Genomic DNA, 27577 nt, shown 5'->3' on the forward strand with positions numbered 1-27577 from the left:
AAAATAAACCATATGTTTGGTAGTTTTAAGATGATAATGAATCATAATAAACTTATACTTCTTAATCTTACGAATACGTTTTTTTTAATAAAGAAGCAAACTCACTAAAAGTAGATGTACATAGGTACAGTCAGCTTCATAAGTAGCTGTGCTCTTGAGTACCTTGTCAAATTTACAATACGCCCAGTCATTCATTCAACCATTGATGTTTTGAGAGTTTGACATGGTACAAAAGTGTATACCGAGCTAAACATACTTATATATAAAGCTAACTGTATCGCATTGTTTAAATTTATATCTATTAATTTAAATGTACTGTATCCATGTACGCTCGCAGTAGAAAGGCATTGATGTGTATTGCGCACAACACGGCTTGTCATGTCGAATTAACCACGGGCCGTTCAATAAAACAATTAGTCTAGAATTATCCATTCCATATATCAGGCCCACCTACACAGATATAATTATATTTATGTTTATGTATTGTAAATATTATTAGTACGGTTGCTGGAGGCTACTAATCATTTGTTAAATACAGTTTAAAATGCTCACTACTATAGCTTTATCACTATTGTAATATCGTGTGTGGCTTGTTATTATTGAAATAAAATTATTATTCTTAATATTATTTCTAAATGTCCATAGTGAAAGCGGTAGGTACAGTTTAAGTATTTAAAATTTGTATGTATTGGCAGTAAACATATGGTTTACCAAATAAATAAAGAAGAAAGAAAGTTTTTTTGTCGTACTGAACTATATAATCTAAACTATAAGTAAACGAGTGTATCAACTAATCCGCAGTTAGATAAAACATTCATCTAACTTCAATCAACATTACTTCGTTTATCCTACTTCATCTTTATTAAGCTATTTTAGGAAATCAACAATGAAAACACACAAATAAAGGATTACGTACACAATACGTGAAAATCTTAATAAATTGGCTAAAGGACAAAGGGGTTCCTTTATATCTAAATGCCATGATGACTTTTAGTTTTGACCTATTGCGGTCCGCGAACGATTGTACAGTCAGCAAAAAGGATACATAGGCCACCCAGCGTAAATACTTCGATTTTATGATCCAATGATGGGTGATCCGTGAATGAGCCATTTTAAAACGACTTTTTTATGTATGTCCACCGATATTTGCCAGTTGTTAATGGATTTTGGAAATTCCTTTTTAATGTAGGATATTTAGGCAGGGTTTAACCTCACAAGGGTAACAAGTCTACCCATTTTTATTTCAAAAATAAATTCCATCCGCAAGGTTCTATCCACCCTTGTTTAATTTTTTATTTTATTTATGATAATAATAATCATTTATATCAGTTGATTCATCTATCTTCCACTCATGAGTCCCAGGTTCAAACAGTCTGCGATGGGGTGGCACACATATATGTTTTGATGACTGTACAGTGAACAGAAACCGTCACAATGAAATTACCAATTGGACCACAAACATTCCAACTTACAACCACAATAAGTGAGGGATTACTTATCCTTTTCATTTCCTGCAATCTAATTTTAATAGAGACAATGATGTCGATTCTGAAGGCAGAAATTCTAAATTTAGTGCTGTCAAAACCTTAATTTCTTTGTTTAAAATTCCACTTTATGATTGTTTCCGTAAATGTCATTTTATGCTAGCAATTTTTTTAGTTTGACAGCGTTAAAATTAGAATTTCTGCCCTCAGAATCGACATCAATATTGTGTACAAATGCCTTAGCATGTAGTTATGTAAACTACATGCTCTAGTTTTCTAAAAAATCTGATAGGTCACGTGTATTCAATTATTTGAATAAAAAAATATATTGTAAGTAAAAAATACATACGGAACCTAAAACATAGTGAAACATTATGCTGCGTACGGTACCTGGCTAATATTTCGACATGCAGAGTAGTACGTTTGATTAATGAGATGGATATCATTGTTTTGGCTTTCGCTTACTCAACTATAACAATCGTTATTCTTAGCTGTCCAACTGAGTCGTTTGTTACATACCCATGTGATACGCTGTCCCCTGGGGCAATATGTATTTACTACTACACATAAGTAATATAAGTATATGTAGTCTAATCTAGGTGAGTTTCGTTTCAGCAAGCCGGCAAACCCAAAAAAGGTTGTTTCCGTTTACTAGCGCTTTTGCAATCCCTCCACATCTGGGGGGTCGCTCCATCTTACGATCAACGACATTTTGGAGCACCGTTGTGCTACCCACGGCTCCATCTCGTTAGATCAACTGGTAGTAAAGACAGTTCATTATTTTGTAAACCTAGAATAACCCTCCTACTCTACATGACAAAGAAAGAAAAAGTTTCGGACCTCTGCTAGGTTAGCCATGTCTCTATCTCGTTGTATTAAACGTTCCGATTACACGATAGCTTTCGTTATTTAGTTTTTCGTTAGTATTCTGTATATAGAAAAGAAAGTGACTGATTTGGCATCAACATTCAACGCCTAGCCCAAACGGCTCAAGCTAAAAACATGCAACATGGCACGTAGATTCCTTAGGTAGTGCACTAAGAAAGGATTTTCGGAAATTCCACCCCTAAAGGGTTAAAATAGGGGATGAAAGTTTTTAAGGCGAAGCGCAGCTCGCGGGAACAGCTAGTATTGAATAACCCTCCCGTTCCCTTTCCTTGTCATTACACGGATTCCCCGCATAGTGTTTGCTCTAGCTAATACCCAATCCGACTCCGCTTGCTAGCGTGTTCGCAACACGGTACAATGCCACCGATATTAGGCACCCAGGCTTCACATGTTGGTAGAGACTGACAAAGATAACTTAGCAACAGATATAATATAACCATCGTTAAAAACCCTGATGTTCAATACTAAAAGGCTTATAAACGGCTTGACATTATTTGACGTATAACCCAAAAAAAATATGGTTTATATCCGCTTGGGAGCTACGCCACCACCGACACACAGATATAGATACGCGAAACTTGAATCACCCCTATTTTTCCATCAAGAATAAAGAAATGCCAAACGCGAATTATTTAACTATTCCAATCAGTTAACGAGGGGGGGGAATGAGATGTCAAGGGTGATTGCTGGGAAATATCAATGTTAACATAGCTATTTCACGGCAATGATCAGTTGAGATTTCAATACCGAGTTCAGACCTCCACGTGGTCCCTCCCGGTAACTATGGTGGAGTGGCCGAGATCCTCCAGACCAAGACTACTCCACCATAGGCTGACGTGACAGGTAGAAACACCAAGACGCACTGGCCAGCGCGGTGTTTAACGGCCATAAACCCTTATGAAGTACGCCAAAAAACCACGGCCCTCAGTCCCCGGCGGCCCCACTATTCCTGATTCCGGCAGCGGTCATGGTTCCGGTGGGGCAGAGGGTGCTAACAATCTCCGGCAGAGATCCGGCTGCCATACCAATATTATGACAATAGCAACGTTTAACGCGAGAACATTGAGCACCGATGATAGGTTACATGAATTTTTGGAAGAAGTAAAGAATGTCAAATGGGATGTCATCGGATTGTCTGAAGTACGGCGAAGAGGTGAGAACCTTATGACACTATCCAATGGAGACATGTTTTTCCACAGAGGACACGAAGATAGTTCATATGGAGGAGTGGGATTCCTAATAAGCCGAAAGATCTGTTCAGATATAAAAAATGTAAACAGTGTCTCACCACGTGTCTGTTACATTGTAATAAGGCTTAATAATCGATATTCCATAAAACTCATTCAAGTTTATGCGCCTACTTCAAAACAAGGAACTGAAGATGATGTCGAATTATTTTATGAAGACATAGAGACAGCGAAAAGAGAAAACCCGTGCCACTACACCATCGTCATGGGCGATTTTAACGCCAAAATTGGACCTCCCTTAGAAAATGAGCGCTCAATTGGTCAGCACGGTCTAGGTAGTCGAAACCCACGAGGGCAAATACTGGTCAACTTCCTGGAAACAGAACATCTATACGCTATGAACACGTTCTTTCAAAAGCGAGCATCCAGGAAATGGACATGGATAAGCCCCGATGGACGAACCAAGAACCAAATAGACTACATACTTAGTTCCGACAAGCATATAGTAACTAACGTCGACGTGCTGAGCCAATTTAAGACTGGAAGTGACCATAGACTAGTAAGAGCTACACTAATCTACAATCTGGAAAAAGAGAGAGAAAAAATGGTTCGAGGAAATCTAAATCATAAGTACGAGAAAGAGGACTATATGTTTCTCCAAAAAGAGTACCAAACAGATTTAAAAAACCAATTTGAAGGTCTTGCAGAAGCTAACCTGGATGTAGACTCTCTCAATAAAGCGCTTTGTAACATCATAGTCGACACAACCAAGAAACACATAGGGGGAAGAAAAAGAGCAGAACAAAAGCTGGACCCGAGTACGTTGTCTCTAATGGAAGAAAGAAGGAAAATGAAAGAACATAAGGACATTCAAGAAATTAATAAAGTTATACATAGAGCCATAAGAAGAGATTTAAGAAAGTTTAACACCAAAATTATAACAGAAACCATAACCCAAAATAGAGGACCCAAAGTATTTAGAAGAAAGTTAAATAAAAATAGGCAGCAAATTTTCAAACTTAAAAACAAATTGGGAATAGTTGTAGCAGATCGGGACCAGGTTTTAGAGATAGTGGAAGACTTTTACGGGGAACTTTACGCAAGTCAATCTGCGGAACCAGATGACCAGGGTGATTCTGACCCACGAGCCAAACCTTCAGAGAGAATATGGGAAGGAGACTTACCCTCAATCAAAGAAGATGAGATAGCTCATGCTCTTGGTCAGATGAAAAGAGGCAAGGCGTCTGGGGATGACGGAATATATGTAGAAATGCTACAAGCTGGTGGCACTCCGTTGTTAGAAGTTCTCGCAAGGCTGTTCAATATTATCCTCAAAACATCCATCACACCTGAGGCTTGGAAAAACGCAGTAGTCACGATCCTACATAAAAAGGGTGACCAAGCAAAACTCGAGAACTACAGACCCATCAGCCTTCTATCGCAGGTATATAAATTGTACGCCAAAGTCATTTGTAACCGACTGTCTCGCTTGTTTGACGAATACCAACCTGTTGAACAAGCTGGCTTCCGGAGCGGATATTCCACCATCGACCACATCCACGCTGTCAAGCAACTGATGGAGAAATGTAGGGAATACAATCGGCCATTATGCTGCGCATTCGTCGACTATGAGAAGGCGTTTGACAGCATCGAGCACTGGGCCGTGTTCCAGTCTCTCCATCGTTGCAACATCGACAAGCGATACATTGACACGCTCCGGGAGTTATATGGATCCGCCACTATGCATAACCTTACCAGCCCCGTTCAGATTAAACGGGGTGTTCGCCAAGGAGACACTCTCTCACCCAAGCTCTTCACAAATGTACTGGAAGATGTAATGAAAACTCTTAACTGGGATGAGAGAGGAGTCAACATAAATGGCAGACGCTTGTCGCACCTGCGGTTTGCTGATGACATCATCATTCTGGCTGAAGACGTTTCGGATGTACAGTGTATGCTCGCAGAACTGCATGAAGCATCCCTGAAGGTTGGCCTGAAGATGAATATGTCCAAGACTAAGGTCATGTCCAGCATTCCCACCGAAGTTTCCAACATTACTGTTGGAAACCATAAACTGGAGGTGGTGAATGAATACACTTACCTTGGACATTGTTTATCCTTTGGCCGAGAATCTCAGGTCAAAGAGATCACGAGGCGGATTCAACTGGGATGGGCCGCCTTTTCAAAACTTGATGATGTCCTGAAGTCTAAGATCCCACAATGCCTGAAGACCAAGGTGTTTAACCAATGTGTCTTACCCACACTAACATACGGTGCCGAAACATGGACGCTGACCAAGGAAACTGTGCACCGAATCAGAGTTGCACAGAGAGCTATGGAGCGAGCCATGTTAGGCATTTCGCTTAGAGACCGTATTCCCAACGTGGTGATCCGCAAAAGGACCAAAGTGTTCGACGTCGGTATGCGGGTCGCCGAACTAAAATGGGAGTGGGCGGGACACTTGGCTCGTCGGGAGGACGGAAGGTGGACAAAGGCGGTCACAGAATGGTGGCCTAGAGACGGACGAAGAGCGGTTGGCAGACCACCTGCTAGATGGTCCGATGACATCTGCAAGGTTGCAGGGAAGCAGTGGATCAGAGCGGCACAGGACCGGAAGAATTGGCGTACAAATAAGGAGGCCTATACCCAACAGTGGGCGATAGAAGGCTGATGATGATGATGATGATGAACGAGAAAAAAAACTCATTTTTTTACTTGTTGAAAAGCTAGAGTTGTCCGACTATATTGCATGTTGGTTGTGTTGATGGCACGTGTGTGTTAGCTAAGTCATTATTGTGTGTGTGTTCTATGAGATTGAGACGCAATCAGAAACTTCACAAATATCAGATGAAATCGCGGATTGTAACTTATTACTTACATAACATAATGTAAAAAAAATGAATAGCTAAATATTTTACATTATCCAGACACATTCAATTTAGCCGAAACTAGCTGACCTAGCTGTATCTTAAAAACTTAAACTGCATATTGGTTGTGTTGATGGCACATGTGTGTTAGCTAAGTCATTATTGTGTGTGTATTTTATGAGGTTGAGACGCAATCAGAAACTTGACAAATATCAGATGAAATCGCGGATTGTAACTTACAACATAAAACATAATGTAAAAAATGCATATTATTTTTGTTCTCAATCCAAAATAAACTTTTATTTTAGTCCCAAATCGCTGATCTAGCTTTATCTTGAAAATCTGGATCCCAAAATTCCAGAGCCAACCGCCCACAGCCGCTTATGGAAAATTGGCTAAAGCAAATACTCGTGTGGAAACCGCGTAGGTAGGAATGGTTTCCCGGGAGCAAGCGTCCGGGATATAGCGGGATTGGCATTGGCGAGTCAACGTAAGGATGTTAACTAAGATTCCTATGTAGGTATGGGCATAATAATATTCATCATCATCACGACCCATTACGTCCCCACTGCTGGGGCACGGGTCTCCTTCCAATGAAGGAAGGGTTTAGGCCTAGTCCACCTGGCCAAGTGCGGGTTGGTAGACCCCAACACAAGCAAGCTTGTGCTGAGAGAGTTGTCGGGTAAGTGAGCAACCCGACTGTCAGATGTTTTCAAGCCGCCCGAAGGCCTCTGACTAGGCTTAACGACTGCTGCCGAAGCAGCAACCGGGACCCACGGCTTAACGTGCCGTCCGAAGCACGGAAACGTCCAGAAAAGCACCACTTGAAATTGGTCACCCATCCAATGGCTGACCGTGTCAGTTGTTGCTTAACCTCAGCGATCAGTTACGATCACTGAGGCCCGCTCGACTACGGACGCTTCATAATAATACTCATGAGCAATGAAAAAGTTCCGGGGACATACGGAACCGCAATGGCAGATTGCATTGCTTGTGAGTCGTGACTGTGTTATGTACCTAAGGGCTGATTTATCAATGGTCAGATAAATGTTATCTGAAGAATAAAATGGTTGCTGTCACTGTCTGATACATTCACATGTGACATCAGATTTATTCCTCAGATAACTTTTATCTGACTATTGAAAAATCAGCCCTAAGTAAAAGAAAAAGTAATTACTTGTTAATAAGTTTAAATGATTATTGGGTACGTTTTTTATGAATCGCTAATCTAGCATAGTGAATAAAACTGAATAATGGTTCTGTACCGAAGGTTATTAACATTTTATTACTCACCCCAGTCGTCTTGGCCCAATTTTCACAGAAAGATAATAAAAATATTATTAGATCTACAATTTTAATAAATTAAAAACTGAAAATCATTACGTTTAAATACGGATTGTAATGGAGCGGAAAATTAAGAAAAAAAAATATAGATAAAAATTCACTGCTTGGCCATACTAGCCACAAAATACAATCAATATCATGAACTCAAAGTCCAAATCTTAAATTTCAATTGTGAAAAGAAAGAGTTTCAACTGATGCCGCATTTTTAATCCCTGGGGATTAACACAATGTTTTATTCCACCGCTTATCAAAGTCAAAGTAGACTTAATAGCCAGAAAGCTCATCAGCATTTACCGTTCTACAAAATAATTCTTGGAGGCGAAGCGAAGAAAACTCCTGAGGAAAAACATCTAGGAGAAACCTTATATATAATATGAAATAGTACGGTATATCTTTTATATACCACAACGCAACTTTTAAAAACCGCGACACGCACACACGTACAATTTAAGAATGAATATGCGGTTTGTTAGCTTCAAAAAGTTACAACAGTATAATCGCAGCTAACTTCAGGAACTATCAAGCTGTTTGGACCGAACTTTAACCAAGGCTTAACAGCGTTAAATCTTCATCGTTGCGACAAGATTATTTATGCTTGTGGTACATGTACAATTGTACAGCCAGCCCTATGTCCCAATGGCGAGGTCAAAACGAATACATTTGAATCCGAAACTATAGGTACACTAAACCTAAAAACAAAAGCACTCACCGCTCTAATAAAGAAGTCCTGATGCAGCACGCTGACAATGCCGAAGTTGGTGAACTTGAACACGTGGTCCATGATCCACATGAGGTTGGGCAGCACGCCGGGCCGCGGGTTCCAGGCCGCCATGAGGATGGGCACGTCGGCGGTGCTCTGGTGGTTGGCCAGCACCAGGGTCCGCCGGGTCCCGCAGGCGGCTGGCTCGTCGCCGCTTTCCACGACTGTGGAAGGAAGGAGGGTTAGAATGTGGGGTTTGTTCTGTTAGGGCGATAGGTGAAGATTGAATGGCTATTAGAGAGGATTCTTTGTACTTGTCCCCTTATTTAAGGGTCTGCAATAGGGAATCGAGGGTTGGCATTGTCATAGAATTATGTAGTAAATGATGCTCTACAGCCTTGAAAAAAATCACACAGGTAGTTGAAGAGTCTAGCTAGGTGCTGAATCATTCGAATTTAAGTAAATGATTATGGATAACTGTAAATTAATTTTAGAATATCAAGAAAAACCAGTCAATCACACTCCCGTATTGTAACAACTGTGTCGTAATTATTAAGAATTTTCATATGATTTTTATCATATTATAAAGTAAAACCCTTGGACTAGGCGCTAAATACCTTGTTTTTTAATAAACACACACTTATTTTGTGTAAATTAATCCCAAACTTGAGCAATTTTTTTCCCTCAAATCTTCATACAAATATCTATGGCGGCTTTCTGTGTTATAAAATCATAAACACAAGTGACGTTTGACTCAGTTGGCCGCTGGCCTCCAAAGAAGGGTCACGTCGGTTTAGGCAGCACTGACAGCTCGCGATCTTATCGTGTACAGATACAAAATCACTGCACATTGGTTGTCATTGCACGTTTTTCAACTTTTATGACACCAACATAATTTGATTTGAAATTGAGGAAGCATAATTCTTCCAGTATATTCAATACATTAAATTAAATTAGATAGTGTGCAATATTCTCGTGATATTACAGTCTCGTAAAGTTCTGATGAGGAGCAGGAATATAGCGAATGGATCTAAGTGATGACAATACGCACGAACATTAGGTTAGGGATCAAAAATACAGTCTCTTGGTGCTGGTTGAGGTATGGTCTCGTGAGGATCTGATGAGGGCAGTAACACGGTGGTGGCTCAATTTTATTTCAAAGATGTTAATAGCTAAAAGCATCGAGTTTGGGCTATTAAGTATGTTTTTCAGAGAGAGAGAAAGACATTTTGTTTTTCCTCTGGATGTGTTAGGTTTACTGGGTTTACTAAGTTCATTCTGTTAATGGCATCAAGTTGTTATGTGTTCATAAGTAATAATTATTTATTAACAAAATGCTGTTGATTCTCCACGAAAATGTAAAAATAAAAATAAAATAAATAAAAATAAATTCGTAACGTAAAATTGTCAATGACGGAATTTCTTCTATAGACAGTAGCCACAAAAAAAACAAACGATAGATGGCGTGATTTGAAGATAAAGATAAATTTTTTCGACACATAGACAGCAACAACTGACCTAGTGGACGAGGCCACATACCTTGGAGTCACAGTTAGGGTTCGAAGTATCGGCGTCCGGTATCGATACCGAGTACTCATGTGGTATCGAGACGAGGGTATCGATACCGAAAAAGTATCGGTCCAAAAGTATCGATACTACTCAGTATCGAGTACTTTCGAAATTGTTAATTTTTGTACCTTCAGCAGCATAAAAATCTACGTTTCCATTGCATTAAAAAAAAAGTTTTGGTGATAATAGCAAATAAACACAAAAAAAATGCAAGACTCTGAGGTTTTAACGGATTGATTTTGTTTTAAGATCTTTTATGAAGGCCTATCATATTATTATGTGACGACAAAGTACTCGATACCAGCGATTTGTGTATCGAGACGAGGGTATCGATACCGAAAAAGTATCGGCCCAAAAGTATCGAGTACTCAGTATCGGGTATCGCGAACGAAAGTATCGATACTTACTCGGTATCGAAAGTATCGTTCGAACCCTAGTCACAGTAGATAGTCGGTTCAATTGGGGCCCCCATATAAACAAAGTGTGTAACAAGCTACGTGCGCTTATGGCTAAACTTAAAATTATAAAATATAGAACACCTTACAATATCCTTTTAAACATATATAAATCTCTTGCCGAGTCCATAGTAAGTTATGGCTTGACTAGCTATGGCCGCACATATAAAACATATTTGGATCAAATTGAACTCTTACAGATTAGAATACTTAAACAAATAGTCCCTAATCATGTCAAAATTAAATATAGGGACGACTACGCTAAACTGTTCAAACATTGCAAAGTTATTCCGATATCCAAAAAAGTAAAATACGCACTTCTCGCTGAACAATATAATCGCCAAGATCTCATAAAACCCATACAACATAAAATTATAACTAGAAAAGTGACCAATAAAGAACTTACAACATATAGGTGCACAAACACTTACGGTAAAAGAACAGATAAATATTTAATACCTAGACTTATTAACGACCTACCTCAAACTCTAAAAAAAACTATTAACAACAAGAACCTAAAAATCAAATTAAAACAACACTTCCTATCATTACCTTAAAACTTAAAAAAAAAACCGCTCATAATTCCACAGACATAATAGACCAAACAGGAAAGACCCGGCGACGACGAAACCCGCACGGCGCTGATAAGGAACCGGTATCACTCACCGTGCCGATCGCGCAGTGTCCAAAACTACGATAAATATTTAGCGTGTGTACCGACCTATATGTGCATATGCATAGGTAATTTATAGTGAAGATGCGTGAGCATGACGCTTTTTTTTGTTAATGTGTTATTCTTCTTATTTACTTTGGCTAGAATGTGTTATATATTTAAAATGTTCAAATATGTATTGGTCTTATTTTGTATTGTATTAAGAACCTACCCATATTAATATTGTATCGTACCTTTAGATACCTACATAATACTTACCTACCTAACTATGAATGGCAACCATGAGTGATGAGTGCCCATTCAAACCTTAATAGGTTTAAGAGCACTGCATGTATTATTAAGAAATGTTATAAATAAATGAACAATAAACAATAAACAAACAATAACAAAAAAATACAGATTTAAAGAAAAGAAACACATACTTATACAAAACAACAAAGAAAAAAAAAGGATACACATCAAAATAACTGGAAAAAATATAAGCCCCAATTTACTTGTGTGGGACAGGGAGTACCATAATATTTTTTTTGGGGTACTCCCCATCTATGCGAAATATAAGCTTGATATCTTAACCCGTTTCTGAGAAAAAGGGCGGTGACAGACAGTCAGTCAGACAGACGGACAACAAAGAGATCCTATAACGGTTGCTTTTTTTCTTTTGACGTTCGAAACCCTTAAATTAAGTAAAAATATTATGCTGCCAAAAAATGTACTTACAAGTATTGAAAAAGCGGTATATAAACAAATTATACCAGCAGAGGGTTCACCATTTAGCTGAATGTTACTTAGAAAACGGCCTTGAGTGGCGGTCAAGTTGGTCCCCGCCTGCGATACTTTCCATTAACATTGGGACTCGTTTTCATGTTTTTAGCGTACAGTCAGGTTTTTAGTTTTTTATAATTGTATTTTTTTTTTGTAACTTTTTAGTTGTTTTTATTTTATGAAATTTTACGTCGGTAGGTAGTTCAGGATCATTTTTTATTTCAATAATTTTGGTGTTGTTATTTAAATACCTTCAATATGCATATTTTTGTAATGTGAAAATCAAGTCCTTTCATTTGATACCTTACACGGCAAAGTTGAATTATTATTTTTTCGATCATCACGTTATGTCCTCAAGTCAAGAGGGCGCTATGTACATTTTAATGGAACGTCACATAGCCTATAGCCATCGCGCCATCAATACGCTTCTAACAATACCTCATACATCAAAATCTATCAAGCCGTTTAGGCTACAGGAGGGAACAAAGAAACAGACAAACATACATATATACACATACATACAATCAAAAAACATTACCCTCCTCCTTCGGCAGTCGGGTAAAAAGGAGTAAGACAGGGGGTCATTCTGAACTTTTGCTCTACGAGTTTTGGAAATTAACAAAAAAAAACCTTTTTCATAGAAACTTTGTTGGACATGTGACTTTTTACCATGGAAAACGAAAATTTTTTTTCGCGAATTTGCAAATCTCGTAGAACAAAAGTTGTTCAGAATGACCCCTTGAGTCATCCCCTTTTGGCTTAGTATAGCCCTTTTGCGACACTATGTATTTACTTTGCTTTGTCGTCGGGGTTCAGTTGGCTGGAGGATGCCCGAAACTTATTATCTACACTTTAATACTTGTAGTTACCTTTCTACAAGTAAATACCACATTTGTTTGAGAAAGCTAATCGGGTTCCGAGTATAGAGTAAAGTGGCACCCCTATTAATTTCTACTCTTTCCTGGTGCCTACCAGTGTAAGTAAGAATTATACTTACTTACCCTAAAATCACCCAAAATGTACTTGAACATAATTGTCAATAAAGTTGGCGAGTAAAAGTTTATCGACCCACTGTGCAAACTTACATGTGTGCGTGTCACTGCGTGTGCTGTGTGAAGAGCATTGAAAACCCAAAATTGGCGCGGCACGTCAGCCTGTACGGGCCCTTAAGCCTGGATTAAATTGGAGCCTGGGCGTACCAATAGCTAGATAATATTTGGTATCGACTCGGTAAGAATAACTTGCATTAAGGAATCACAATTAGTTACGAAGTTTATGTTACACAGTAGCCATAGAAGTCTAAACAGAATGCCGTCGGTAGATGACTGTGCTCAAAAAGAAGAGTCTGAAGATGAATTTTCTCTTTTGGTCCACTTCGACAAACGTATAATCAATAACTCGCTTATATTAATATTTTGCTTCCTGAAAAGCTTGGTTAAATAAGGACCAGTGTCTCCTTGTGGAAACCACCTAACATTATTCCCCAAACGTCTCTCAAAATCCTTTTACACTACAACCATAGCTTAAAACTACACATTCAATACTCCATGTCCACTCACCACTTAAACCTTTGCAGGGAGACCGAATTTACAGTGCTCTTGTTCGGTTATCTGAAAAGCGTCCCCACAGTCCGAGACACGATCCAGAGTTTACTTTGTACATTTTTATTTATTCGCTCGGAGCCCCGTTTCCCTTGTATGTCACGTTTCTCCCGAGTCCGGCCCTTTTAAATGTTGCCAGGTTTTCACTACTACGAGGGCGATACCGAAATGATCGGGAATAGAAAAAAGTACAAAGATATCATAATATTATTTACTTTTATTGTTTTTCAAAGTAGTCTCCGTGACATTCAATGCACTTTTTCATTCGATTAAACCAATCATTGAAACAGTAATTCCAGTCTGAAGTGGATACTGTCAAAACAGCTGATTTGTAAGCTTCGACCGCCTCTTCTGGGCCGCTAAACCGTTGACCACGTAGCATATCTTTAATTCTTGGGAATGTAAAATAATCATTGGGGCTCAGATCAGGGCTATACGGAGGATGGTCCATCAACTCCACGTTTTCCATATTTAAAAACGTTTTTGTTTTGCGAGCGGTATGAGAGCTTGCATTATCGTGGTGAAGGATTATACGACGATTCGGGTTAGTTTTACGAAGTTCTCTTACGACTTCCGGCAAACAAACTGTTGTGTACCAATCAGCAGTAACCGTCCTTTGTTCTTGTAATGGAATCGTAGCCACATGGCCAGTTTTCGATACAAACGAAGCGACCATTTTTTTCGACACGCTGCGTGAGCGAATAACTTTTGTTGGCTTGACCTCACCTTCGAAGACCCAAACTGCCGATTGATGTTTTCTTTCGGGCTCATATGAATAAATCCACGATTCATCACCAGAGACGATATTGTAGACAGCATTTGAATTGCCTCCATTGAACCGTTGCAGAGCAGATCGACACCAATTAACACGAGCCGACTTTTGTTCCTCGGTCATACGGTGGGGCACCCAGCGCGAAACTAACTGTTTGCCACCCAGTTCTTCATGTAAAATGGTTTGAATGGCTGTCATACCAATGCTGAGAGAAGCCCGAATCTGCTCGTATGTCACATGTCTATCTTCTTTTATTAACTGGCGTACAGCATCGATGTTATCTTGTGTTACCGCTGTTTTTGGCCGACCAGTAGAAGGGACTGTGGTAAGAGAGGAACGTCCACGGCGAAACTCAGAATACCAACGATATATAGTCGTTTTACTTGGTGCTTCAAGTTTATAAATAGAAACAAGCTCGGCGAGACATTGTTCTTGAGATAAACCTCGACGAAAGTTGTGAAAAATTATTGCACGGAAATGTTCCCGCGTAAGCTCCATTTTTTACACCGACTTGTCAAATTCAAATGGTCAATACTCTTTTATTTTTTACTTTTTTTAAAATTCAAAAATGGAATTATGTTTGAAAAAACACTACATTTGATACACCAAAAAGGTTTCACTCTAATTTATTCCTAAGTATTCTATTCCCGATCTTTTCGGTGTAGCCCTTATTTACGTAAGTATAAATTTTAATTACATCGTAATAGTTACGGGTCGACAATGCGCAATGATATCGCTTAGGTCTAAATATAGCCTTATAGAATTCAATATGGCTAGTAGTGGATTTTTTTAATGTTTACCTACATATAGTATCTGCGATAAATATACGAATTTATGCCTGTAATATGCCAAAGTAGATACATACATAAATTTCAGCATGATGATCTTATGGGGATGATTTAACTGTATTAATGTATTTCAAACCTACTCTGAATATTGAGCACAAAAGAGGCGTAAGAATAATTTTCCCCTCAATTCTTTTCAGGATAAGTAAAAAAATGCATTAAAAATCTCCATCAAAATGATTAGCATTTCATGAATTTACAATCCTATTTGCCTATTTCTTTTGCCCTCAAAAAAGACTTGTGCCTTTTTGCGCCCTCTCTCGAAAACCCCCAAGGATTAGGATTTAGCTAAGCGTTTTTAAGTCCATTGTGCCTCGTAAGAAGAAGGTACCTACTTACATAATTTTGTACAAAGTGAAAATTTGTAGGTAAGTACTTAATATTTTTTCAACGTTTTACTTGTAGTAAAACGTTGTAATTTGCATTTAAGATACGAGTAGCAATTAAAAGGCGGTGAATGTGTAAAAGATATGAAACTTAAAATACAGTCGAGAACAATGAAAAACTTGCACCTGCCATTACCATCCCCTATGTCACTGAAACTTTTTCATTGCTCGTGAGTGTATTTATGTATCTCGGAGATAGACACTAACAAGATCTTTCTGTTGACAGTAATAGAGGAACCTTGTACAGCATACTTCTAGAAAACAAAACTATAAATGTTGCCAGCAACAAAAATGTCTCATAGAATAAACTTTCCCCGGTACAAGTGACAGTCTTGCCCCATTACGGACGTCGTGAAAAACAGACGCCTGAAATAAACATAGCACTTTAATGCAACCATGTCGTGGCCGATTTAAATCCTTCCAGAGAATCCAGAGGGCAGCACTAGAACAGGGCTGGACTAGGATGGTTATTTATGTTTTAGATATTTATTAATTACTGCTGGCGTAGGTAAGTTTAACATATGAATACAACCTATGTAAAAATAAATTGATTTGTTGAAAAAAAAAATGAGATGAGAGAAGATTAAGTAAGATTAACTAAGAATATCTGATTAAAGCGATTATAACCTAAAAGCAAAACTATAACCTCAAAACTTACATCGTAAAGTTTAAATAAAACACACACACATTATCAACTCAATCCGGCCCGAAACCACTCTAGTAGTGTGCATCTTGAATAACTGAACTAACCTCCTTCCGCAGCGAGTAATAAAGTCTACTATCGCGTAATAAATTTTATATTGGCTTATAGCGACAGTGGCGCCAAAGCAAACAAACTCAGTGGAGGGAAAAGAAAACTCTTTATTAAATGCCTTTATTACTTGTAATATCCACGGCGTCCGCCTACCAATGAGCGGCCATGCGCGAGTGAGAATAAAAATAAACAGCACAGATATTGGGTAGGTATAGTTTGATGAGGCGTCAAAATGTAATAAATAGTAATTAACACAGTTCACATGTCATTTTTAAAATGGAATAGCAAACATCGAAAACTTGTAGTAATAAGTTGTTAGTTGTTTCCTACATATGGTGGGTTAGAACGATTTCCTTTTGAGATACACTTTACTTATTAAGTTTTAGCAGATTAAGGAACTGTATTCATTGGTTCTTCAGCAAATATTGATCAGCTTACGCATTCTAAAACTAATAATCTTAGCACTCAGAAGGTATTCTTTTCTATACGAAAAGTAAGTACCGTGTCCAAAAAAGTTTAAGCATCCCTGCCCGCTACCCTTCAACGAGTAATTACAGACGGAAAATGAGAAAGCCCCAGTGGTATTGCTGACGCTGCCTCCAAAATGTTGGCTACCCCTGTTTTGACTGTAGCTTATATTATGAATGATATTATAATGGCGGCGTTTATTTAAGAATATATTATTTGTAGGGTGGACTAAATTTAACACTGCTATATTATTACTATCTTCTGATGGTTAATAATAATCTGCGTGCTCATAAAAAGTGCCCCTGAAAATCAGGTAGATAATTCATTAACACTGTATTAAGGCCAGCACTACCCCGACAACCTCTTGTTTATCACCCTGTATTATAAAAAACTTACAGAATATTATAACCAGCATAGGTACATGCAAAATGTTGATAGCTGTTCTGAAAGCTTGAGTAACAGTATCTCCAGGAAACTAAAACAAGGCTTTATATCACCAATTAAAAAGGGTGGCTAAAGGGTAGGGAGGGAAATTTTAAAGGTATACATTTTCCAAATTGTAAATTTAATTAGCATCGGGAAGTATGTATGAAGATTTCAACCCTTAATTAATTAATTATGTTGTAACATTATGTGACACCGGTATTTTGGGACGGCGGCGTGTTTTAATACTTTACGGTGTAAAATTTTTGGCATACTTTCGGCGAAAACACGTTAATGTTTTTATAATTAATTATTATACTTGCCCAAGCGATCTCGCTCTTTTATTAGCGTAGCGAAACATTCGAATACCTTGCAAAGTTCTAAAACATTACTGAAAAAAGTAATAGAAATAGCACAGCTAAAGTGTCTTGTCAACAATTTGCCGTGAATTTCATTTATTATTTTGCAAACTCGCTACCTCCCGCCACAATAATATTTTCCGCTAAACATTTTAGCAAAATCTAGTTAACTCAACTACACTAGGTACCTAGGTAGCGTCCCACAGAAGGGCACTTCTCATCCGACCCTCTCTCTCTGCTCGGGCGGGCTACTCCCAACGCGCTCATTTTCCTCCATATAAGCTTGGATGCTATTTAGTTAAGGTTGCGGATTTTAGCATTTTCATTTTGCATTATATTTTTTGTCTCTATTTTTTGCGTTACGTTTTAATAAGTCGTATAGATAGGTAAATTTTTGAAGAACTTTGGGAACCACGATCCACAGAATAACAGAATAACAGTAGGTAATAAAATAATCTTTTAAAATTGAAAACACTATAATCTATTCTCTTCATATTCTGTTTTGAAGGGAAAACGCTAGGTAGAGACTTAATTTGGATATGCGAGCATCATAAGCATAAACTACCAACTGCCTTACCACCACCGAGGGTCATTTAACTGTCATAACTGACATAATTTGTATAGAGTAAGTATTGTTGATGGCTAATGTGCAATACAGCCACCATTGCTAACCACAACCGCAACTAAACCTCCATAAGCAATGACTACTCTTCCAGCAAGAGTCATTTTGAAGGCTTTCAGCACAGCTCTTGCCGCTCTCAAAGAGCCTATAGGCGCATTAATATGTATGTGACAGCGTCAGGCATGCTAATACTGTCACGCGCCTCGGATGAATCAAATTGCGAAGGTTGAGGCCGAGGGGATGCAAAAATGTCATTAACCTATCCCCCCCTTCCCGGGGGAAATTTACACATTACCTTTATTACCCATTTTAAGAGGGACTAATTGATTTTTGTATTACGTTAACGTAGGAGAGATTTCCTACCTGCAATTTTGATTCTTTACAATATTGAACATTTTATTAGTAGCCAATCGTTTCGTTTGATTTTGTTTCACGTAATACAATTCACAAGAATCACAAGCAACCTGTGAAGTATAAGGTTTCTGAATTAATACTTTGACAAGGTATATTATTGAGAAGTATACGAGTACCTATAGGCGTTCATAGTGATGACTGGAGGGTCACTCTATACTGACGAAAAACGAACGGACGAGAGCTGTCGTGCAATAGATAGAGTCTCAAGTGTCTCGCGCAGTAGCGCTCCTTCGTTTGTCGTCATATACAGGATGTTTCAAAAAGGGTAACAGTAAATAGTCATGTGACCAACAAAGTTTCTATGGAAAATGAGATTTTTTTTCGCGATTTTTGACATGCTGAAATCAATTTTCGGTCTTGGATAACCCTTTCTGCAACACCCTGTAGAGTCACCCCCTGTACATACATACACTCACAAAGCGTCCTTACGTGCTCATCGCGAACTTCCCCGCACAAACAACAACATCATAAGTCATATAAGAGCTTTGAAACTATGTAAATTCCGCTAGCGGGAAACTATTGCAATATCAAATTATGCGGCGCGTCTGCGCCCAACTGGGCTAATACAATTACTGGAACGGGGCTACGAATACAGGCGATATACAGCTTCATATAGAGTAGATATAAGATTTACTACTTCGTAGGCTTAATATAATCTTCTTTTTCTAACCGTCAGAGTGTTATGTGTTATGTTAGTCCCAATGTAATAGGGGGCGGGCCTATTGCCATTTTACGGGAACATCCAAGACCTGAGAACAAATATCTGTGTTTAAACAAATATCTGCCCCAGCCGGGAATCGAACCCTGGCGAAAAGTGGGTGCAGCAATGCACCTCTGCCTACTCCGCAAGGGAGCACATTAGTACAAGGCGTGAGTGCGTGTTTTTTTTTTTAACCGTGTCGGCGACACCCACTAGTAATTGACTAGGGTATCATACCTACGTACATAACCTAACCAACGTGAAAAACCCCCGACATTAAAAGGCGCATAACTTTTGAACGGTTTTTCATGAAACATGGCTAAGAACACTCGGGGTTGTTATCTACAGCCCTAAAAAACAAAATGAAACGCTTCATCCGTATGTGAGCTACGTTTCCACAGAGAGATAGACACACACACGTTAAACGTATAACAATGCTTGTTCGGGCCACTGTGTGTCACCGAACACCCTCTGTCGGCGTCACTGTGACGTAGCGGTGCCTACTTACACGCGCGGCACAAATCAGTGTACTTTTAGCAATCATACAAATCGGATGCATTCACATCAAATCATTAGAATTATCATAGCATAGTATTTTCGGTATAAATAAATAGTGTTAAACTTTTACCGGACTATCATTTTATCAATCACATCAAAGTAGAGTAGCGACCCGCACAATGCTCGTTTAACGACGGGGAAATCCAAAAAACTCCCAAATACGAAATAGTCAATCCAAATTTAAACGCGCTTAAAAAGTAAGTTTAAATTTAATAAATTGCTAACTAAACATTACTATACTTAATCCGGGTATAAATCTTGTGAGAAATAAGCTTTTACTACGTTATAAATATGGCTTAGTTAGTTGGGAATATAAATTGAATGAGTGTGCCCACAGTAGTGAAAACCATAATAACTTCAGTAATGAGATGTTTATTATTATTATATTCTGAGACTTACGATTAATCGAGTTAAATCGAGGTAAATACGGAATAATTTGCTCGTTTACTGAATTTATAATTATAATATGTACTTATACAGGTTGTTCGGCACATGCACCGACATTTTTTTGTATTTATAATACTGTCTTAGTTATCGTCGGGGAAACTTTGCAAACTACCTATAATGCTCGTAGCCCAACATAAAAAATAACCCTTAAACCTGCCTAATTGCGGTTACAAATCACATCAACTTCAGCTCGACTTGAGCTCCGCAATCGAAAAGGGCAACATATAAATAATATTATTCCCCGCAATTTTAACCCAAACCCTAAATATTACCATTTCTATTAGAGATTTCTTGAAAAAAACTCGTTACATTTTGTAGGTGGACGAAAAATTCCGTGACCAGTTTGTGTGACCTGTAGAGAACTATGAAATAAGTTTCCTTTCATCGCTTTTTGGCGGTTCGGGAGGTCAGAGCTGGCTGGTGGCGTGAGATGGAGTAGTAACTTACATTTTAGTGAAAGGTCACGTCACGGCACGAGCTATAGACGTAGGAACGTCCAGAGGCGGCACCGATGTCTTCCTCAGAAAGGTGTACTTCTAAAAGGGTCAGATGTTTTGTGTATCCTAATTGGTAGGTGCTTCTGGAGGTTTATACCTGTGGGTAGCTCTTGATGTTATGTTAGAGAGATTAAGACCTGCTGGTAATAATTTGTGTAATTATAGGAAAGCACTAGTTGGTATAACATAGCAATAGAATCACAGTCAATTTATTTATAGAGGAAAGTGGCAATACCATCAGGATACCATACCGCTAGGATAACCTCAGGTTGATCAAGGTACACAATATGTGTAGTGTTATGGAAAATTACTAGTATAAGTAATGTAAGGCATTGTATATTCTCCGACTGTAAAAAGAAACCCGACAAATAACGCCGTTTCGATCAGCACTGTTTCAAAAACCTTTCTATCAGGGTCGTTGTTAGGTATAACAATAACACCCATCTTATTTCAGGATAAAATTAAAACAAAGACTGAAAACCTTCTGCTGAAAAAGTGTTATCAATTGTTGTTTTTATACGACATTTTCGGAACACGCTTTTATTCGACAGCGGTACAGGCTTTGGCCTACATAGTCCTTAACCCCTGTGTCGTAAGAGCTACATTGGAGCTGCCGGTGATACATGCAGTGCCTCCACTGTACAAGGGTTATCGCTTCTGGGTCAGTACACTTGATCGCTCCTCGCGCAGAGCCTTCCTGATTGATGGTGGATGCGAGTTGTGTTAATCCTTGCTTTTTGGTACATCGAAGAGTTCACTTTAGCAGTACAGACAGTTATAAAATCTTTAGTAAGTACCTAATCTTAATTTAAGTGCTTAAATTGTCCAAGGGATGTTTAAACACTAGATTTTTTTTGCTTCAGGGATCCATCAATAATGTTTTAGTATTGTTATGTTTAAATCAAAATCGATGCCGTTTAAAAATCGTGCCTTATTTGTTAATTCTTCAACATTACGCGTAAAAGTCTCTTAAAAATTGAATAAGTGGCGTAGTTACGTAGTACTGTAGTTATTTAACTTCGTAACAAAGGGTGTACAATTTCTTATTTCATTACAATTGTTTACCGTCGCTTGTCTAACTAAGCGGAAAGTAAATAAACAAACTGATCCCGGCGGGGTAATTAACCTTTCGCATCCAAAAAAGAGTTTATAAGTTGGAGAAATTAATACCACGGTTGTTCGGTCCATCGGGACCTCATGTCTGCCAGTTTTGTGAGTTGTATCGCGGCTAGACGCGGGTTAATGCAATGTTTATTCATTTAGATACAGCCACCGAATTGCAAAATAGGCTGTTTTTAGTTTTTTCTGCTTGTAGTGAAGCGTGCAAAATTGGTACTAGTCAAGGGCTTATCCTTAGTTTCTAAGGATGAACGAAAAATCGTAAACTTTTCAAAGTTGTTGAACAAAATATGTTCAGAAATGTTCAGAATGAGGCTCCACCCCATATTTTCAGGTTTCGATCCCTTAGTTTTAAGATATTGTAATAATCACTACAGTTAACTTCCAAAACAAAAGTGATACACATTAAAACTTGCATACAACGCGATTTTGTATTATTTCTCAAATTTAGTACTTTATGTATTCTGCCCAAATCTTGCAAACTGCCAGCTGTTCCGTCAGCCTTGTCTATGCGTAAACAATACAAGACAAAGCTGCCAAATACAGAGACACTGTGAATTACACAATGCACGAATGTGTGTAACTGTATTGTTCCCAATTCGTCTCCACCCACACACTCGCCGCCGGGTCAACCCATAACTGCTGTGTTACGAAAAGCCATTATACACGGCGAATTATATTATAGAGTATAGAAGATAAGGCAAAAACTAAATAAAGAAAATTATAACAAAAGTTAGAGGTATTTGAAGCAATAGCTTGAGTACGGAGGAAACGCCATGCTATAACGTTTAGATTAAATCCAAGGTGTTTTATCATGTGATCATGGAGACAGATTTTATTAAATAATTTAACTATAAATTTGGACTTACCAAAGAATTCAATTTTTTTAATACACCGCAATTTAGAGAAAAAGTAAGAGTACTTCCTATATAAAACGTGTGAACCAGAATATATTACTCGTCGTAGAAACTTTGTCAGTTAACTTTTCAGCATACCTTCAGCCTACCCATCATACCCTGTTTCGAACATCATGCAAGTTTAAACATCAAGTTCTACATTAAGGGTGTTTTCCACTTATTCCCTAAATCAAATCCTATTACGAAAGTGACAAGTGACAAAGTGACGAGACACAGGTGACCGCCCACCGCGAGGTGAGGAGATCGCGACGGGACGCACTATTATTGGACCAAATCTGCCAATGTGTGGACACTATCCCTGTTTATAGGCAGGGATTATTAGTGTTTTATGGTGAGAAAATAGATATATTATGTAAGTAAGCAGTGATGATGAAATATGCGTATAGCTATCCATTCTAAAAACAGGAATTTTCGCTATGCAGCGTAAATATTTGCGCATAATAAACCCCGTCCGCAGTTAGCGCACAAACAAATAATTACTAGTTCATAAAGTGCAAATAACTCATATTGAACTATGCAGAAATTTCATAAAACACTGCAAACAGTTCGCTGCGGTACACAACCGCTCAATTAATAATTTACCGAATACTTTTGATGGACACAATTTTCATGTCATTACGGGGAGCGTTATTCTGTGACGTTCATCGACGAGGCTGTGCGTGGAGTCAACGTTGAAACGAGAATTTTACACAACATATAATGTGAAATGCGTTTTTATGCATTCTTATAACCAGAGGTAAAAGTATTACTACCTATTATGTGTAGCAGTCGAAAAAAATATATTTGTAAGTAAAATAAAACTACCTGTTCACAGCCAACTGATAGCAGCGTTTAGCATAATTTTTGTGTCTTATTTTAGATGGTAAGACCCAAAGCTTTTAAAATCATAACAAAATACTAAACATACGTAGTATATTTTTTGAAAAAATCTCTATTATTAAATAGGTTTTTCTATCCTTGCCATGAAATAGACACCTATTATGCCAGTGACACGCATCATCAACTGTATCTGGATATATTTTTCATCGTTGGATCAACGTTGAACTCGGTTTCCCAAATAACACGCAGTCAGTTCACTGGTCCGGGCTTCATCAGCTGTTGAAATTAACTGCAATTTTAATTGGAAACCACATGGGAAATGGATTTTGTAATTGTCAAGAATGGGGTTAATGATGTTGAATTTACATTTTATTTTATACGTTTATATAATAATTTTTGGATGTACAATACATTATATCACATTATTACTTACATATGTACCTATATGTTTAGATAAAATAGTCGGTTCCTTATAATTGCGATTGTTAATTTTATTTAGGTAACACAGGCTCAAGTTTTGCACTTGAGTAAATTTATCTAAGCATGAACTTAAGTCTTTCTCAACGACAATTCAGCCTATCACATCGCTGCTTTCCATAATTATCTACACAGCTTGACAATCACAGCTGATGTCAAACTGACAGGGCATCTATTTTAAAATGTTATTAAGGTGCCTACATGTTAACTGCCATAACTATAAGCATCCTTATAAAAGGTTTTTTAATCTCCAATCGTAGGTGGTCGGACGAATGTCCCAGTTGATGCATTTTAATCAAAATGCGTACTTATCTCTTAAGATACAAGAGCTAATTTAACAGAAAACTCGATTAATTTCGCACACAACGAGAATATCCTGTTTTCATTTCTCTCCAATTGGTTAATTGCAGTTGTTCTACTCTTTGTTATTGTACATTTGTCATGACAGACAGACAGACATAGACCACACAGAGTCAAACGGACGACCAGTGAGCCTCTTTTAAAATATTAGGTAACGTATATGTAATTAATTAATTATACATTAAAATACATAAAATTTGGTGATTCGATATGGGTAATCATAATGTTCTTTATATGTTCTTATTACTCGCGTTTGTTTTTTTTTGTATTCGCTTTGAACCCGGGACCTTTGGGTTGATCCATTCGTATGTAAATTTTCCGCACAAGTGTGGCTTATGGGCTATTGACAATTACAACCATGAAGCACCAGCCTAAAGCAAAGCTATGCTAAACATGCACCGGAAATAAGCAACAATGAACTTTAAGCAGGAAGTGGTAAAGGTGTTAATTAAATTAGTTGCAAGATAGAAATGTGAATATTGATTTTATTTTCTAAAGGAATCTGGTGTGTGTCTGGTGTGGTGCCTGTTATTAGAAGTAATAACTCTTATATATTAGGTTTACTTAATATAATAATTGCCAAATAATTCACTGAAACTGGACCCTATTTGATCATTAAAACCTTTCACCCGAAGGTCGTCTTGAAAAATCGCTTCAAGCGATAAGACCACATTTTTTGACCTATGGATTAGTATATAAGTTATGTAACTTTTGTTCCGTTTGTGTACAAACAAAGACATCATCAATCTTATTTCGTATTTTAAACAAAATTCTATTTTAAAACTCATTTGTTAGCGACACTCTGTTGCGATGTCCGCATTAACTGAATCCACAGTCTAACTCGCAGCAGTTCCGAAATGTCCATTCCACAATCAAAACTTTAATGCACTGCCAACTTTCATATAGAAACAAAACAAATTAGGTAAGTGAATTTTCACAAAGCTGTTAGTTGCGTCCTTTTCCGTTCAGCTCGTGCGCCTGACGTGCGAAATTGGCTGAACCAATTCAATTTTTCAGTGAATAAAGTTACGAGAAATGCTGTTTGTGTATAGTTTTTAATAGAAATGAAGCTATTTTAGCGAATAAATAGGAGTCCTTTGATGTGGGTGCGGTGGCGGGGAGCGAATGAATGTGCTCGGGAGCGGATAAAAGTGGCAATTTAGTGATTACACACACGGCCTCACCACTAAAACTACAAATAATGAAAAGAAAAAAATGTTTAGCCCTGTCAAAAACATTATGCTTCTGTTGAATAGAGTATAAAACTCGTACTAAACCTTGCGGACACACTTTTGGGGTTGCACTTTTATACAATTAGTTTTAAAAGGTAAAGTTTCATCATCATCAGAAACCCGTAGTCATCCACTACTGGATATAGGCATCTTCCATGCAGCGCCACAGCACTCTGTGCTCGGCCTATTTCATCTCACAACTTTTTAAACTTTAATTTACACGGAGTTCTAAATTTAAATTTCACAATAATCAAACAGGGCTGGCCAGTAATAAAGATAGAGATCGATCTCCTCGGCTAAACCTTATTGTGTCGGTCTTGCATTGTCTTGTACAATAGTAGGCCTTTTTTCTTATACCTTGTTGTATGTATATTTATTTCTTCGTTCAAAGGGGAATGCTCCGTTAGGGAACAGAAAAAAATATTCTCCTCGATAGGTACATAATCCCAGAGTATCATTTATATGTGTTTTTTATTTTTTTTTACTAAAACACGGGCGTGAAAAAGCTCGGCACCGACTTTGTATCCCGGATTTCCCACGGGACAAGATTTCTTATTATAGTGCGAGTGGGTCGGTCAGAAAATACATAAGTACATAAAAATTACATACAGTCAAATCATGAACCTCCTTTATTCGGAGCCGGTTAAAAATAACTCCCCAACAATAGCAGTCAAGAAGTGCACTGACTGCCGGCTGAATACAGCACATGACCTCTCGTCTCTGGTTAATCAGATTAGAGCATACGGGCGGCGACTGACCGCGCGTGACCCCGCCACATTCGGTGGTGCACCGTGTAGGCACAGCTTAAGCTAAAGGGCTAGTAGGGCTTGTTCACGCTTTCACGCCATCTAACGGATGTGGCGAGAACTACAGGAGGCGCACGCGCACCACAGATGCTTTGCCGTCTTTGACCGTCGTTCTATCATCTAGTTTGTTTCACAGCGCCATCTATTTTATTGTATTAGTTTGTATAATCATTATTGTAATTCACTTGCCTTTGTGACACCAGCAAATAAACATTTAAAAATTAACGAATAAATCAATCATTCTGAGTACAAGCCGTAAACCTTACTATAGGCAGGCAGGACATACTATCGCTGGAGCAGGAGACCAGGAGCGAGGAGTCTGGAACGAGCCTACCAAGGGACCAGGATTAAGTACCTGTTCCCAACATTTGGACCTTCTTCGCCGGAAGCAGATACTCGAGGACCACGAGAAACGGTCAGGCTTTCTTTCCTTACCATCCTCCTTCCTCTCCTACAGTGATAAATCGTGCGCTTAGCTCAATTCCAGTGAAATCGCGACACGCGGCATCGGCGGCAATATCGTCAGTTTCGTGACCGCACCGCGTGGCATCTTCACCAAGTGAGTACTCCATCTTTCCACTAAGCCCCTAAAATGAGTGACAGTGAATCTAAATCGTCTGATAGTGCTGCTAAATCATTAAAAATTCCGCGTTCTCCTCAATCACGCGAAAATTCTGGTGACCGCATGGCCGACCTCAAGAAACAACGAGGTACCATGAAGGCACGGTTAACTTTATTCGATAAATATTTCATTAATTTAAAAGATACCGAATTAAATAGCACCGATAAGGCCGAATTAAAATTGCGAATGCAGTCTATTGAGTCTTTGTATCAGAACTTTAACCAAATTCAGTGCGAAATAGAGAGGTTATCCGATCAGAATCAATTAGAAAAACAATTAGAATACCGTGAACAGTTTGAGGAGCAATATTTTAGGGCGTTAGCGGCCGCCGGGGGCAGGTTAGTTGATGAGAGCATGGCGAACTCCACGTGTACTCGCAATACTTCATCTAAATTAGCATCTGTAAAGTTACCAGAGATTAAACTACCGACCTTTAACGGATCATATGAT

General features: G+C 38.3%; 1 protein-coding gene across 1 annotated transcript in view; it reads right to left on the minus strand.

Annotated features, from left to right (window-relative positions):
- LOC105380846 (acyl-CoA:lysophosphatidylglycerol acyltransferase 1) overlaps positions 1-27577 on the minus strand; it is a 202736-nt gene that overhangs the window by 82331 nt on the left and 92828 nt on the right. The window contains exon 4 of the mRNA XM_048627140.1: positions 8480-8694. Coding sequence (XP_048483097.1) covers positions 8480-8694 — 215 coding nt within the window. The remainder of the gene's footprint in view (positions 1-8479; positions 8695-27577) is intronic.

This window comes from Plutella xylostella, chromosome 18 (genome assembly GCF_932276165.1).
Source record: "Plutella xylostella chromosome 18, ilPluXylo3.1, whole genome shotgun sequence".
NCBI classification, from domain to species: domain Eukaryota; kingdom Metazoa; phylum Arthropoda; class Insecta; order Lepidoptera; family Plutellidae; genus Plutella; species Plutella xylostella.